Raw genomic sequence first — 14,740 nt, forward strand, 5'->3', positions numbered from 1 at the left:
AGGTTAGACACAGTAGCCTGATCGTAGCTCACTGTAATCTTGAATTTCTGGGTTCAAGCGATCTGCCTGCCTTGGCCTCCTGCATAGCTAGGACTATGACAGACTAATTTTAAAACATTTTTTGTAGAAATGGGTCTCGGTATGTTACCTAGGATCTTCAACTCCTGGCCTCAAGCCATCTTCCTGTCTCGGCCTCTCAAAGTGCTGGGATTATGGGCATGAACCACTGTGTCAGCCAGAATTACCGTTAAATTTGGCTCAAGAAACAACAAAAATGTTTGAACTATTATTTTATCCTATTCCCTGTGGTTTCCTGTATGTTTGAAATATTTCATGATAAAATATATTTTAAACAGTCAATAATGCTCAACAAACACTGACTCTTTCCATGCCTTTAGGAAAAAATTAGTCGCTCTTATCCCTAGTTGTACTAATAGAAATTGACACAATTTTGTGAAAAGGTAATTTGGCGATATCATCTGAATTAAAAACATGTAAATTCTATGACCAAGCAATCCCAGTGTTTTTGGGGTAGGGCTTTAACAGAACTACCATTTTATTCTATATCTCACAATTCTATGAACCTTGAAACCAGACAGGCCTGGCCCGGCAATGCTTCTGCTCCACATCAGCTGAAGTCACTTGCTGGTGTTTACATGGCAGACTGGCAGGTCTGGAGGGTCCAAGATGGCTTCACTGAAGTTGGCAAGAGTGGGCTCCACTGGCACTATCCACCAGAATGCTCACATGTGGCCTCTACAGCTTGCTGATCTGATTAGTTGAATTTGTTACAGGGCAGACTACATCCATGGCCTTGCTGCTCAAAATATGGTCCATAGAACAGCAAACAGGCATCACCTTGAAGCTTGTTATAAATGCATAATCTCTGCCTAGCAGTACCACTTTTAATAATCTGTTTCTAAGGAAATACTAGCAAGCATGTGTACCAATATATGTACAAAGATATTCCCTGAAGCATTTTTCATAACAGGAGAATACTGAAACCAACATCTCCATAAACAGAAGAATGGTTAGAGAACTCATGGAACACCCACACCATGAATACCACAAAGCCATTCTAAGAAATATGTGTATATTGGCCAGGGCAGATGGCCATGATATGCTGTTTAGTAAAACAAAAGCAAATGGCAGGATAATATGTAGGACAGGACCCATTTTTATTAAGAAAAATATTTCAGTAAATATCTCTATCATCTATCCATCCATTCATCCCAAAATCTGGAAGGACAGACATTAAATGAGCAGTGTTTCTCTCTTGGGATAATGGAGGGATTTCTGCTTTTTATGTACTATATTTCAATGCACAAAAAGGTGAGAATATGAAATAATTTTTCATTTTGTTTTTCATCAAAAAAAAGCAACAACAACTCTTAAAAACAAAACCAAATTACTGTACTCTGGAAATATTTGTGCTGAACAATCATGCTCAAAGGTCATGAAGATTTGGTTTCCTGGCCTCAAAGAACCCATCAGCATTAACTACATGCCCTTGTGATTTCCTCCCTCAGCTCACCAAGGTCCTTACCTTGATTTTCAACCTTTCATTGTAGGTGAGGAATCATTTCATTGTTTGTCTTTAACTTTAGATTCACTTAGATTCCTTTAAGTGCCACAGAATTGATTTTTTAAGTGAATCAGTTAGAAGGTTCCAATTTTTCTTTCCCGGAAAGCAAGCTCAAGCCCACAAGCTTAAGCTCAAGCTCAAGCTCACAAGCTCAAGATGACAAGTGCTTCTGTGTTGAAAGGGCTGGTAAACTTCCCTGGAAAGATCCTAATATTTGGTGCCTATCCTTTTCTCCTAAAAGCAAAGACGGGGGGTTTACACTAGGGAGGATTTCTATTTTCAGCCAGAGAAAAACATTTAGCTCCACCACTATGGGATATTGTTCATAGCAGGCAGATTTGGATGAAGCGTTCTGGGTGCTTTTCCTGAGAGACCAAAGTCCAACAAAGAAAGGAGATCCGGTCCTCAGTGTCAGTCTGCCTGCTATGGGTTAGATTCTCAACTTACTTGTTTCACTGTTTAGAGTGCTTGGGATGGTGGGTCTTTTACAACCCTGAGTCCCTGGAGACAAATTTGTCTCTTTCTTCTTCGCTGTAAGTCACTAACTCTACCCCTGGAAAGGCTGCTTCAGGACCTCCCTCCTTTGCTGGGTCCCTCAGGTCTCAGAAACAGCCGGAGTTGGGTTCAGAATGTGACTTGAGGACTCAGCAGCCGACCTGAAGTTGCAGTAAGAATTATAGACCCATAAAAGGGACATTTAACTGAATTGCTTTTTCCCCGCTATCTGGAAGCAGTATGTTTCCAGCACAAGCATTGACACATAGGTTAGCAGTTTCCATTTTGGTCACATTATAATCAATGATGAGCAACAGGGGGATGGCCAGTGTTGAATTTCACTCGGTTGTGAAGTAGCCTAAACGCACTGACTGTGCCTGGTAGTACTTGATGTGTGGTACTGACCAGAGTCAAAGATACCTGATGTAAAAGACCAATGATTACAGTTCCTTAGGAAATGACCCATGTTTTGCCAACCTTCGCTCCTGTCTGGTGTCTGGCACTTCTGGGTCTACTGCCACGCCTGGCACAGTGCAGGTGGGCATTTAAGTGAAATGGTCCTCTGCTTTGAAGGCTCTAAAATGTGTCACTTTGGGCCTCCTGTTATAAGATGAAACTTGGTAGGACAAACATTTTAAGGTAAAAAAAGAAGAATGTTGAGGGAAAAAACCTATCTAGAATCATGGCAGAGAGCCATGTTTAAGGTATGCATTTTTACATTGTACAGAGATCTCAGCAAATAATTCACACTTATTAAGTAATTACTATGTGCCAGGAGCCTTGTTAAATACTTTCCATGGATTATCCCATCCACTTTCTCCCAGCATCACTCTCTGTTAGGTGAGCATTCTTATCCCTGTTGCACAGGCTGGGTAGAAGAGGCTCAGGGAGGATACGTGCCCTGTAGAACATCACATGCCTCATAAGGCCAGTATTCAAATCCAGGCAGTCTAACCCTAGACCTGTGCTTATAACCTCACACAATGCAGCAGCCTGTTTAGTGTGAGACTCTGCTTTTTTTTTTTTTTTTTTTTTTTTTTTTGAGACAGAGTCTTGCTCTGTCGCCCAGGCCGGATCTCAGCTCACTGCAAGCTCCGCCTCCTGGGTTTACACCATTCTCCTGCCTCAGCCTCCCGAGTAGCTGGGACTACAGGCGCCCGCCACCTCGCCCGGCTAGTTTTTTTTTTTTTTTTTTTTCTTTGTATTTTTTAGTAGAGACGGGGTTTCACCGGGTTAGCCGGGATGATCTCGATCTCCTGACCTCGTGATCCGCCCGTCTCGGCCTCCCAAAGTGCTGGGATTATAGGCTTGAGCCACCGGGCCTGGCTGAGACTCTGCTTATTAACAGGGGCAAAGGCAAGAAGTGGCCTGGAGCTCCTTTGCTGAGGACGTGGTGCTGAGCATCATGAGTGCACACATTATCTGTGCCTTCAAACTCTTGTCTAATCCCCCATCCCTCAAAAAATTATGTAAGGATTAAGCATTATATTCTTTGAGAGCAGATCTTTTACAATTTTCCCTACATACCTGTGAATGTCAATTTTACTTGACTCTAAGAACTTAAAATGGCTTCTACGTTACGTAGTTTCTCTATTGTTTTCCATCCACTTTCTAGAGTCCTGCTTTCTACCTAACATTGCTAATAAGTGCTGCTCTTTCCAATGGAAGATGGTGCCAATGACTCACTTTCTAGAGGGCCACACGCTCTAAGATACTTCTCCTAATGGGAAGAATTTGTATTGTCAACCTTTGGAGGCTGTTATTCTTTTCTATGTAAAGTGAATTGGTCATTAGGGAACTCAAACCTTGAAGTTGGCACTGACTGTTTCTAGGGGACTAAGAGAAACACTGATCACAATACGCACTCAACCCTAAATGAAATAATTATTTCTGAACGATTACATTATGAAAAGAGATTCATGGAACTTTAATTCTGGGAGGGACATTAAAAATCACTTAGTATAACCTAATATTTTTATACAGGCAGTAAGCTCTTTTAGATAATTGTTTTGTAATAGGTGAGGATACTAAAGCCCAGAGAGGAAAATGATATGCCCAAGGTCTTATTGCTGTTAGTGGATTGTAACCCTGGCTGTACTACGCTAGAATAAGTGGGAGAGTTGTTGAAAAGTACCAATGCTTGGGTCTCGCTGCAGAAAAATGAATCAGATTTTCTGGGCCTAAGGCCTGAGTTACTGACACTTTTTAGAGCTCTCCAGCTGACCCTATCTGAGGCCAGGGTGAAGCACTGAGCTAGACAAGAACCCAGCCCCCAATCCCGAGACTGCCAGGGTTAGCAAACCCATGGCAGTCTCTCATTCCACACCCCTGAGCCCATGGCAGACTTGACTCATGGGTCACCGAACTATTTCCTGCTGCGCCTAACCTGGCCTTCTCATACTGTTCATGGAAGCTGCTGCCTGTCCATGAGCCCTGGGAAGACAACCTGAGACATAGCTACAGTCAGGCACTGTATCTTGGCTCCTCTAAATAAAATCATACAAAGTATCTGAAAGTATTATTCTGGTAACACTGGGATTGTATATTCTTACAGTCCAGTGTATTCATCTATTGGTCTGTCAAGGCTCAATGGGGGAATACCAGGGTGAAAGCCCTGTGTTACTCAACTGAGCTAGGTCTGAACACTACTCTGCCATTTACAACCTGTGTGATTTTGGGCAAGTTTTTGTGCCTCAATTTCCTCCATGTCTCTTCTCTGGTATTAATCTCCAGCAAAACTGAAGCCTGGACCCTCAGTCTTTCCCACTTTTTAAATCCATCTGAACCCCAATCCACTTAATCCCCGATACTAACTTGTTCTTATGAACAAAGGCTTGGTAAGAGTTAGCACTTAGGCCTCATTCCCAAGTACTCAAGAGTGCCTGGAAACGGCCTTCCGAAGATACAATACTTCAACACCGTTTTTTCTTGGGTATTGTGTACTTCTCTAGCCAGAAATGAACTTCACAGTCTCCTAACAAATTGGATTCTATTTAAATCAATTCTACTCAAAGGTGAGAGCAAAGGATGTAGGCTGCTGAACTGGGTGCAAACAACCTGACAATCCCTCTCCCCGACCTCCCTCCCTACCCTGCAGCCTGGATTACTACCCAGGGCCAGAGCCTGAGCTTACATCACACATGGAAACTGCCTTGTCCTAGCAGAGACCAGATGCAGTTAGATCAAGGCCGCTCAATCCCCCCAGGGCTCTGATACCTATTTTTTTGGTTGAAATATGAGTTCCTTCCAGGCTCTCACCCTAATACTGCTCGTTCTTCCCCATCTCTTGCCACCCCCTGCCTTCCCTACCACCCCCAACTGTTGTCTCCTGGCCAACTTCATTCACCATGCCTTCTGGAATGCCCACGTCATGGTAAGTGAGCTCCTCATGCCCTCACCCTGCCTTAACTGAACATGGCTTTCTTGGGACTGTCTTCTTGAGGTCCTTTCATCTCAAAGAGTGGGATGTCATTCTTCTCCTCCTGAGTTCAGCAGGTGAGGGTATACAATCCTTCTGGGAGAGGAGACAGAATAACTGTGAACAATAGTACCACACTTGGAAAAAGTGCTTGTCATCTTTCTCTCTCAACTACTTCTTATAATTAGTTCAATTTGTATCTCATGGGACTGTATGGGACAGACTGAATTCTTAACTCAATCCTAACTATGTCTCTAGTGCAGCCTCAGAGAAGACAGATGGTATCTTTTGGAACCCATGTCTCTCTGACCCCAGAATCTGGGATCTTCTCCACCACACACACCACATCTCCCAATGTGTGGATAGCACAACACTAGGTGCACCAAGGTACTTTTAGAGGAACAGTACTCATACCATCTGCAAGTAAGAAGAAAACTTAATAGGCCGGGTGTGGTGGCTCATGCCTATAATCCCAGCACTTTGGGGGGCCAAGGCAGGCAGATCATCTGAGGTCAGGAGTTCAAGACCAGCCTGGCTAACATGGTGAAACCCTGTCTGTATTAAAAATACAAAAATAAGCTGGGTGTGGTGGCGGGCACCTGTAATACCAGCTACTCAGGAGGCTGAGACAGGAGAATTGCTTGAACCTGGGAGGTAGAGGTTGCAGTGAGCCTAGATCATGCCATTGCACTCTGGCTTGGGCAACAAGAGTGAAACTCCATCTCAAAACAAACAAACAAACAAAAACAAACAAACAAGAAAACAATAATCTAATCCTCATTTCACAGATGAGGCCAAAGACACTCTGGCTTACTTAGAGTGATCCCAGGAAGTTAGTGACAAAACTCTCCCAGTTTCCCCTGTACCACTCAGAGACTTTAAAGAGCTTGAAATCGAATCTCCAGGATGAATACAATAAGCACACAAATAATTACAGTTCAAGGTATTATATGAGAAACAAAGTCTGAAAGCAGATGGGAGAGGGAGAAATTACATCTTTAGGCTGGGGTAGGGTGGGCTAGGAAGGGTAATCAGGATTGTGTACAACAGTTCTCAACCTTTTTCGTCTCATAACTTTTTTACACTGAAAAATTAAAAAAAAATTTTTGTGGGTACACAGTAGGTGTATATATTTACGGGGGCACATGAGATATTTTGATACAGGTATGCAATGTGAAATATGCACATCACAGAGAATGGGATATCCATCCCCTCAAGGATTTATTCTTTGGGTTACAAACAACCCAATTATACTCTAAGTTATTTAAAAATGTACAATTAATTATTCATTATGTATTGACTGTAGTCACTCTGTGGTGCTATCAAATAGTAGGTCTTATTCACTCTTCCTATTTTTTTTGTACCCATTAACCATCTTACCTACCCTGCCAGGTCCCCACTACCCTTCCCACCCTCTGGTAACCATCCTTCTACTTTCTATGTCCATGAGTTCCTTGTTTTGATTTTTAGATCCTACAGATAAGTGAGAACATGTGATATTTGTGTCTGACTTATTTCACTTAACATAATCATCTCCAGCTTCATCCATGTTGTTGCAAATGACTGGGTCTCATTCATTTTTATGGCTGAATAGTATTCTGGTGTGTATATGTACCACATTTTCTTTATCCATTCATCTGTTGACAAACACTTAGGTTGCTTCTATTGTAATCAGAGCTGCAACAAACATAGGAATGCAGATACCTCTTCAATATATTGACTTCCTTTCTTTTGTGTATATACTCAGCAGTGGGATTGCTGGATCACATGGTAGCTCAATTTTTAGTTTTAGTTTTCTGTTCTCCATGGTGGTTGTACTAATTTACATTCCTACCAACAGTGTACAAGGGTTCCCTTTTCTCCAGATCCTTGCCAGCATTTGTTATTGCCTGTCTTTTGGATACAAGCCATTTTTAACTGGTATGAAATGGTATTTCACTGTAGTTTTGATTTGCATTTCTCTGATGATCAATGATGTTGAGCACTTTTTCATATGCCTACTAGTCATTTGTATCTCTTCTTTTAAGAAATGTCCATTCAAATCTTTTGCCCAGTTTTGACTGGATTATTAGTTTTTTCCTATGGAGTTGTTTGGGCTCCTTATATATTCTGGTTATTAATCCTTTGTAAGATGGAAAGTTTGCAAATATTTTCTCCCATCCTGTGGGTTGTCTCTTCATTTTGTTGGTTGTCTCCTTTGCTGTGCAGAAACTTTTTAACTTGATATGATCCCATTTGTCTATGTTTGCTTTGGTTGTCTATGGTTGTGGGGTATTGCTCAAGAAATACTTGCCCAGACCAATGTCCTGGAGAGTTTCCCAATGTTTTCTTTTAGTAGTTTCATAGTTTGAGGTCTTACATTTAAATCTTTAATCCATTTTGGTTTGATTTTTGTATATGGCAAGAGATGGGGTCTAGTTTCATTCTTCTGCAGAGGGATATCCAGTTTTCCCAGCATCACTTACTGTCTTTTCCTTAGTGTATGTTTTTGGCCCTTTTACATTCTTAACCCAAAAAGCTTGGTTATATCTATTGATTTTTATTGTACTAGAAATTAAAAATATACATTAAGACCATATATACTTAAAAATAAACCCATTATATATTATCACATTTTTATGAAAATAACTGCATTTTCCAAAACAAATGCAGTGACAAACATGACATTTGTTTTCTATTTCTGCTGCTCTGTTTAATCTCCGGCTTAACAGAAGACAGCTGGATTCTCATATTTACTGCTGCATTCACTCTCTTGCGATAGGTTGTTTTGGCTGAGACCTTAGAAGAAAACTCAGCCTCATGCAGACATACAGCTGGAAAAGAGGATAATATTTTAATAGTCTTTTCAGGTAACTGTGCCTATTTATCCATACTACATCAAAACTTTACAAGGAGTAGTTTCTTAAAAGTTAGCTGCAATGTAGAAACGGAAATCGTATCAAATGAACTTTCAGCATGCAGTTATGTTAAAATCTATTGGTCTATCTTGCATTTTAAATGTATACTTTTGTTATATCATGTATTGGTTCCTTTGGCAATACTGGTTTGCTGAATTATACAGATCTTCCAGATATTGTCACATTTCATTATATAGTATAAAAAACTGCTTGTTAATATCACCACTAGTCTGATCTGGAAAGAATTTAAATAATGGGGACATGCTCACAGTGGATATAAATATTTTGAAATTCTAATTTTTACTTAACATTCTGTCAGTTATTTTCTTGGAGGAGACTCACATTATTACTTTCCTGAATGCTCATAGTTTCTGTCTGTCAGCTGTTGTTTTAGGCAAAAATGCGTTCCACGAAAAAAGCAGTTCATTCAGCTCACAACTCAGACAATTGCTCAGTGCTTTAGTTGTACTTCCCATTTAGTCACTCAGAATATTAAAAAGACATGTTTTTGAAGGCTAAGGCAATAATTTTTACCGCCTTTATCAAGGACATTCTTAAGTGAAACTAGCTTTTTTGATGGGAGGTGCACAGCATCACTGCTTTGACTGGTGCTAAGTAAGGAGCCAGCAGCGCTATCTACCATTTCCACCATCTGCACAAACGTCAACACAGTGAAGAAGGAAACTGACATCTTCTGACTGACAATAGATTTGATCTCGTAGACCACCTGAAAGACCCCTAAGAGTGGAACTCACTTTGAGAACTGCTGTTGTACAAGACACTGGCTTTGAAAAATGAGTTGGATTTTGAAAGGATAAGATGAGGGAGTGTATCTGAGGAACAGCAGGTAGGCAGTTTGGTTGGAGGAGGAGGAAAGCAGAGGCAGATGAAACCGAAAAGATACCGTGAAAGGCCTGAATACCTTCATAATGACTGACTTAGGTTTAAGCCACACAGAAAGAGGCAGGCTAGGGGGAGCATCTTTTTTTTTTTTTTTTTAATAGGAAAGTTGTAGCTTCAACTTATATAAAATAAAGGTCGCCATGTGTACAGTCACTAGTTATAAAAATAATGATAGCATTGCTGCTTTCCTCATAGGGAATAAATAAAACAAACATCTTTACAAATGACTTGTAAGAATCATGCTGCCCTATTACTTCAATTTAGACAGTATTCATTTTAGAAGGAAAAAGAATGAGGACAAACCATTGTGGAAGACAGTATGGTGATTCCTCAAGGATCTAGAACCAGAAATACCATTTGACCCAGCAATCCCATTATTGGGTATGTACCCAAAGGATTACAAATCATTCTGCTATAAAGACACATGCACACGTATGTTTACTGCAGTACTATTAACAATAGCAAAGACTTGGAATCAACCCAAATGCCTATCAATGATAGACTGGATAAAGAAAATGTGGCACATATACACCATGGAATACTATGCAGCCATAAAAAAGGATGGGTTCATGTCCTTTGCGGGGGCATGGATGAAGGTGGAAACCATCTTCTCAGCAAACTAACACAGGAACAGAAAACCAAATACTGCATGTTCTCACTCTAAGTGGGAGTTGAACAATGAGAACACATGGACACGGGGAGGAGAACATTACACACTGGAGGCCGGTTGGGGGGTTGGGGGGTAAGGGAGGGATAGCATTAGGAGAAATACCTAATGTAGATGATGGGTTGATAGGTGCAGCAAACCACCATGGCACGTATATAATTATGTAACAAACCTGCACGTTCCACACATGTATTCCAGAACTTAAAGTATAATAATAATAACAAAAGAATGAGAACATTTATTAAGCAGCTATTCTGAACCAAACACTATGCTAGTAACTTTTCATGTGTTATATGATTTAATCCTTACAACAAACTTACAAAGGCGGTATTACAATTCATATAGATAAGGTGAATGAAGCATAAAAAAAGTCATATAACTTTCTAAGGGACATGACTCTGAACTCTGATTTTGTTACACTTCATTTTGTCATACCTTATCTCAAGGCATTTGGGGAAAGTCAAATTTAATTATCATGTACTTGTATATATACATAGCTAATGAAATCTTTTTTCTTTTTTAGTTTTTCTAGTGTAATCTTAAAATAGGGGACAAAATGATGTCACAAACCCAATGAAATACAATAAGATGCAAAATCTCTAAAGAGATTGCCTATTTTAAATTTTTTCTTTGCTGCAGGAACTATTTTCTACAAGAGATATTGCTGATTACTGGGAGCAGTAGGCTGGCTGATAAGAGATTTTGTTAAAACAACAGTTGAGAAATATCAGCATTTGAAGTTTATGGCTAAGCTTCATCATAATGCTTTTGGATACAAAGACCTTTTTCTTTCATATTCTTAAATATCAGTAAGAAAAAGAGAGAAAGCAATTCAGACTCAGAGTCTGATGACACATTCTCTGGCCCAAGAAAAAGTACTAAGTTTACTGACATCAACAAACAGGTTCTAGGTATATACTGCCAAGTCAACATGGTCTCTTCTTCCTAAACTTGGACCTGTTCCTGTGAATACCCATGTTATTTTACACATGCATGTACACACACATTCTCTTTATGCATGCATGTATACACACACACATACATCAGAGTTATGGCATACTTCTCCTCCCCAATGTAAACAAATTATCTGTTTAAGTGGATGCTTGGAAACTTTTCTGTTGACACTAAAACAATTTTTTTTGACTGGGCATAGTGGTTCACACCTGTAATCCCAGCACTTTGGGAGGCTGAGGTGGGAGGATCACTTTAGCTCAGGAGTTCAAGGCTGCAGTGAGCTATGATTGCACCACTGCACTCTAGTCTGGGCAACAGAGAGACTCTGTCTCAAAAAAAAAAATCATCAAAATGATTTCAAATTAATACCCATCCAAATGAATATTTTACTATAAAATAAAAGAAGTAAATAATACAGAGTAATTATTTATTACTCATTTCTAGGCAGGATGAGGGTCTGAGAGTAAAATACAGTTCAAATACAGAAGTTACCTGGCTTAACAATAGTTACTTGCTAAAGACAGAAAATTATTATAAATATTAAAAAACAAATAGGCAAAACATCTTGAAAGTTTTATAGGCTTTGCATTTTAAAATTATAGATGATTAGAAACTATACTTTTCTTCTACTAAAATAGTTTCATTTTCAGCTTAAATTACAACAGTTAATAATTTATCTGATTGTATATAAACATAATATTCTTTCTACATTTTAGTTTTAAATAGTACAATATTAAAAAGCTTATAAATTGCCAATAAAAATGGGAACTCACACATACATTTCTGACATTGGGCAATTATTATAATTATTATGTTATGGAATGCCAAACATAGGCAATGTATGTACGTTTTAGGATAGTTATAATGAAATAATAAAAGGAAAAAAAAAACAGGACAACTTTGTCCCTTCAACGTAGAGGCAATATAGGTTACTTTGGGAGGCCGAGGTGGGCGGATCACGAGGTCAGGAGATGGAGACCATCCTGGCCAACATGGTGAAACCCTGTCTCTATTAAAAATACAAAAATTAGCTGGGCTTGGTGGCGTGCGCCTGTAATCCCAGCTACTCGGGAGGCTGAGGCAGGAGAATCACTTGAACCTGGGAGGCAGAGGTTGCAGTGAGCCGAGATCGCACCACTGCACTCCAAACTGGCAACAGAGTGAAACTCTGTCTCAAAAAAAATTTCTTTTTTCAAATTAGTGATTTAGTAAATTTGCTTACTGGAATAAAAAAGGATTGCACCATTATGAATAGTGTGTCAAATTCTATGAAGTTTTGAATGCGTGCATCTTGTTGCTCTGCTATTTTTTTCCAGCAGTTGACTTCAATCAACATCCCCCTAGGTTTCTGACTCAATTACATGTAGATAAAACTTTTGGGATATAATACATTTTTATTAAAAGATAAAATCTGTCATAATATCCTTTTTTTTTTTTTGAGACAGAGTCTCACTCTGTTGTCCAGGCTGGAGCGCAGTGGTGCAACCTTGGCTCACCACAACGTCCGCCTTCCAGGTTCAAGAAATTTTCCTGCCTCAGCCTCCTGAGTAGTTGGGATTACAGGCATGCACCACTACGCCCAGCTAATTTTTGTATTTTTAGTAGAGATGGTGTTTTATCATGTTAGCCAGGCTGGTCTTGAACTCCTGACCTCAGCTGATCTGCCCTCCTCAGCCTCCCAAAGTGCTGGGATTACAGGCGTTAGCCACCATGCTTAGTCTGTCATGGTATCCTTAATACAAAAGTATTAGGATTGGCCATTATAAGATCTATTCTGTTGCAATGCTAGACTTACTACAGTAAATTTTACAAGTATGTAAATATGTCATGGCTAGGAAAAGGATTCTAATGATCAGATCTTCCTCCCTTCAGTAGGATGGCTGGAATAAATTTAGCATAAGACTAAGAAGATTATAACTTTGTTTCAATTACTCCCTTTCAGTGTGCTCTGTATCACACATTTAAACTATATAGTACATATGTAGCAGAGGGTTTGTGGCAGATTAGAAAGCTCCCAAAATCTCTCAATGGGGTTGGGAACTAGAAATTTTGAGGGATCTGATTTCCTGAATGTGCTGCTATTGTAGGGCTCCTCAGATCTCAGTGATGTCAGGAAGAAGCCCAATAGGTTACCTGCTGGTTCAGTTATGCTTTGTCTTTTCACTTACTCACCTAATAAACGATATGTTAACCTGATCCTACCAGAAAAGTCCACAGGCTGCCTGAAAAATTATATTACTTGTTGTTTACTTCACTTGATGGAGTTTTAGGCATTAAAGGATAGAAAGTACTTGGTAAATCCAACAAAATAACCTGTATGTATTAGGATTTTTATGATTTTGGATGCATCAAACTCTTTTTATATATTATTGGTTATTCAAAAGAGAAAATAACTTTTAATAGTTAAATGAACAAAAGAGGGAAAAGTAAGCTAAAACTAGTAACATATATTTAATATTGTGCATAACATTGCTTTGAGTTCATGAGGTAAGATCAGCCATGAGGCAGTGTTTTTGCAAAATACCTGTAACTACTCCTGAGTACCCTTCCGTTAGCCACTGATTACCTGGTTTCTGCCATGTCTAAATTATGATCTTTGGTAACAAGAGATCTGACTGGAGTGTTGTAGACACTCCTAAATGACCTCTTTGCCCTGGCTGGCTTTATCCACTTTAACTGCTACAAGTGGGGGAATGTTTTGCTAAACGTATTAGCAATCAACATTGCAGCTGCTAATGAAAAACTAGATATTTGTATGGAACTCCATAATCAAACCTCTATTAAACAGAAGACAGATTAATAAAGAATGTAGATGCCTACATTAGTAAAGAATGTAGATGTCACATTAGTAAAGAATGTAGAAAGTGAAACATCCATATATCAGGAATAATTCCAGAGTGTTATAATACATTATCTTCCTTAGTCCATTTGGTCTTCAAAAATGTATGTAGTTGTATCAATAAAATTCACTGCCTTTTCCCACAGGGAATGCTATTGTTAGGGACTATTGTCTAAATATGATGATGATTCACGGAGACCGCTCTCATGGATGCATCTGTCCGAATGTGCAGTCTGCATTCTTAATGTTTACCACAAACCCAGCGAAGCTGATGATCTGTCTGAAGGTCAGTCACTTCTTCAATAGTTCTCCAGCTACACTGGCAGGCATATGCCCGTGTTCCTTTCTTCTTTACCAACTTAGCTTTTAATTTGTGGAATTCTGGCATGTTGTTCCTATCAGTAAAACAGGAAAGTTTTAGCATAGTGCCTTTGTTCACTACTTAATGATTAAAAAAAAAAAATTTTTTTTTTAAAAAGGTCATTGCTTTCTTTTCTTTTTTTTTTTTTTTTAGGAGTCTCACTGTTACTCAGGCTGGAGTGCAGTGACACGATCATGGCTCACTGCAGCCTTGACCTCCCAGGCTTCTACCTCAGTCTTCCAAGTAGCTGGGACCACAGGCATGTGCCACTATGCCCGGCTTAAAAATTTTTTTTTTGTAGAGACGAGGTCTCAGTATGTTGTCCATGTTGATCTCAAACTCCTGGGCTCAAGTGATCCACCCACCTCAGTCTCCCGAAGCGCTGAGATTGCAGGCGTGAATCATGGTGCCCAGCCTATTTTCTTATTTTCCCAGTATCCGAACACTAAACAACCGAGATCCCCTCACACTAACATTAGATGATATGCTTCGGTGTTCTCTTTCTGATGGTATTTCTTTGATAATCTGTACTTTTTATGGCAATTCTCTAGGCCAGTTTATTGACTGTTGTGGAATACAGTAACCTAAAGGGCTGAAGAATTACGAACATCCTATCAGAGA

General features: G+C 39.5%; 1 protein-coding gene across 13 annotated transcripts in view; it reads right to left on the reverse strand.

Moving 5' to 3' along the window:
* Window positions 1-6,429: 6,429 nt before the first annotated feature.
* CFAP418 (cilia and flagella associated protein 418) overlaps window positions 6,430-14,740 on the reverse strand; it is a 28,687-nt gene continuing 20,376 nt past the window's right edge. For 7 of the 13 annotated variants that reach the window (XR_012416553.1, XR_012416550.1, XR_012416551.1 and 4 more), the window contains one exon: window positions 6,430-8,311. Coding sequence is in view for 9 of the 13 variants with exons in the window: in XM_073999132.1 (XP_073855233.1) it covers window positions 8,115-8,311 (197 nt within the window). In the remaining 4 variants the exon portion in view is untranslated. Of the gene's footprint in view, window positions 8,312-11,332; window positions 14,154-14,740 lie in introns of those variants that run through there. The other 6 variants (XR_012416552.1, XM_073999135.1, XM_015455050.4 and 3 more) reach the window with 1 other exon arrangement.

This window comes from Macaca fascicularis, chromosome 8, assembly GCF_037993035.2.
Source record: "Macaca fascicularis isolate 582-1 chromosome 8, T2T-MFA8v1.1".
Taxonomy (NCBI): domain Eukaryota; kingdom Metazoa; phylum Chordata; class Mammalia; order Primates; family Cercopithecidae; genus Macaca; species Macaca fascicularis.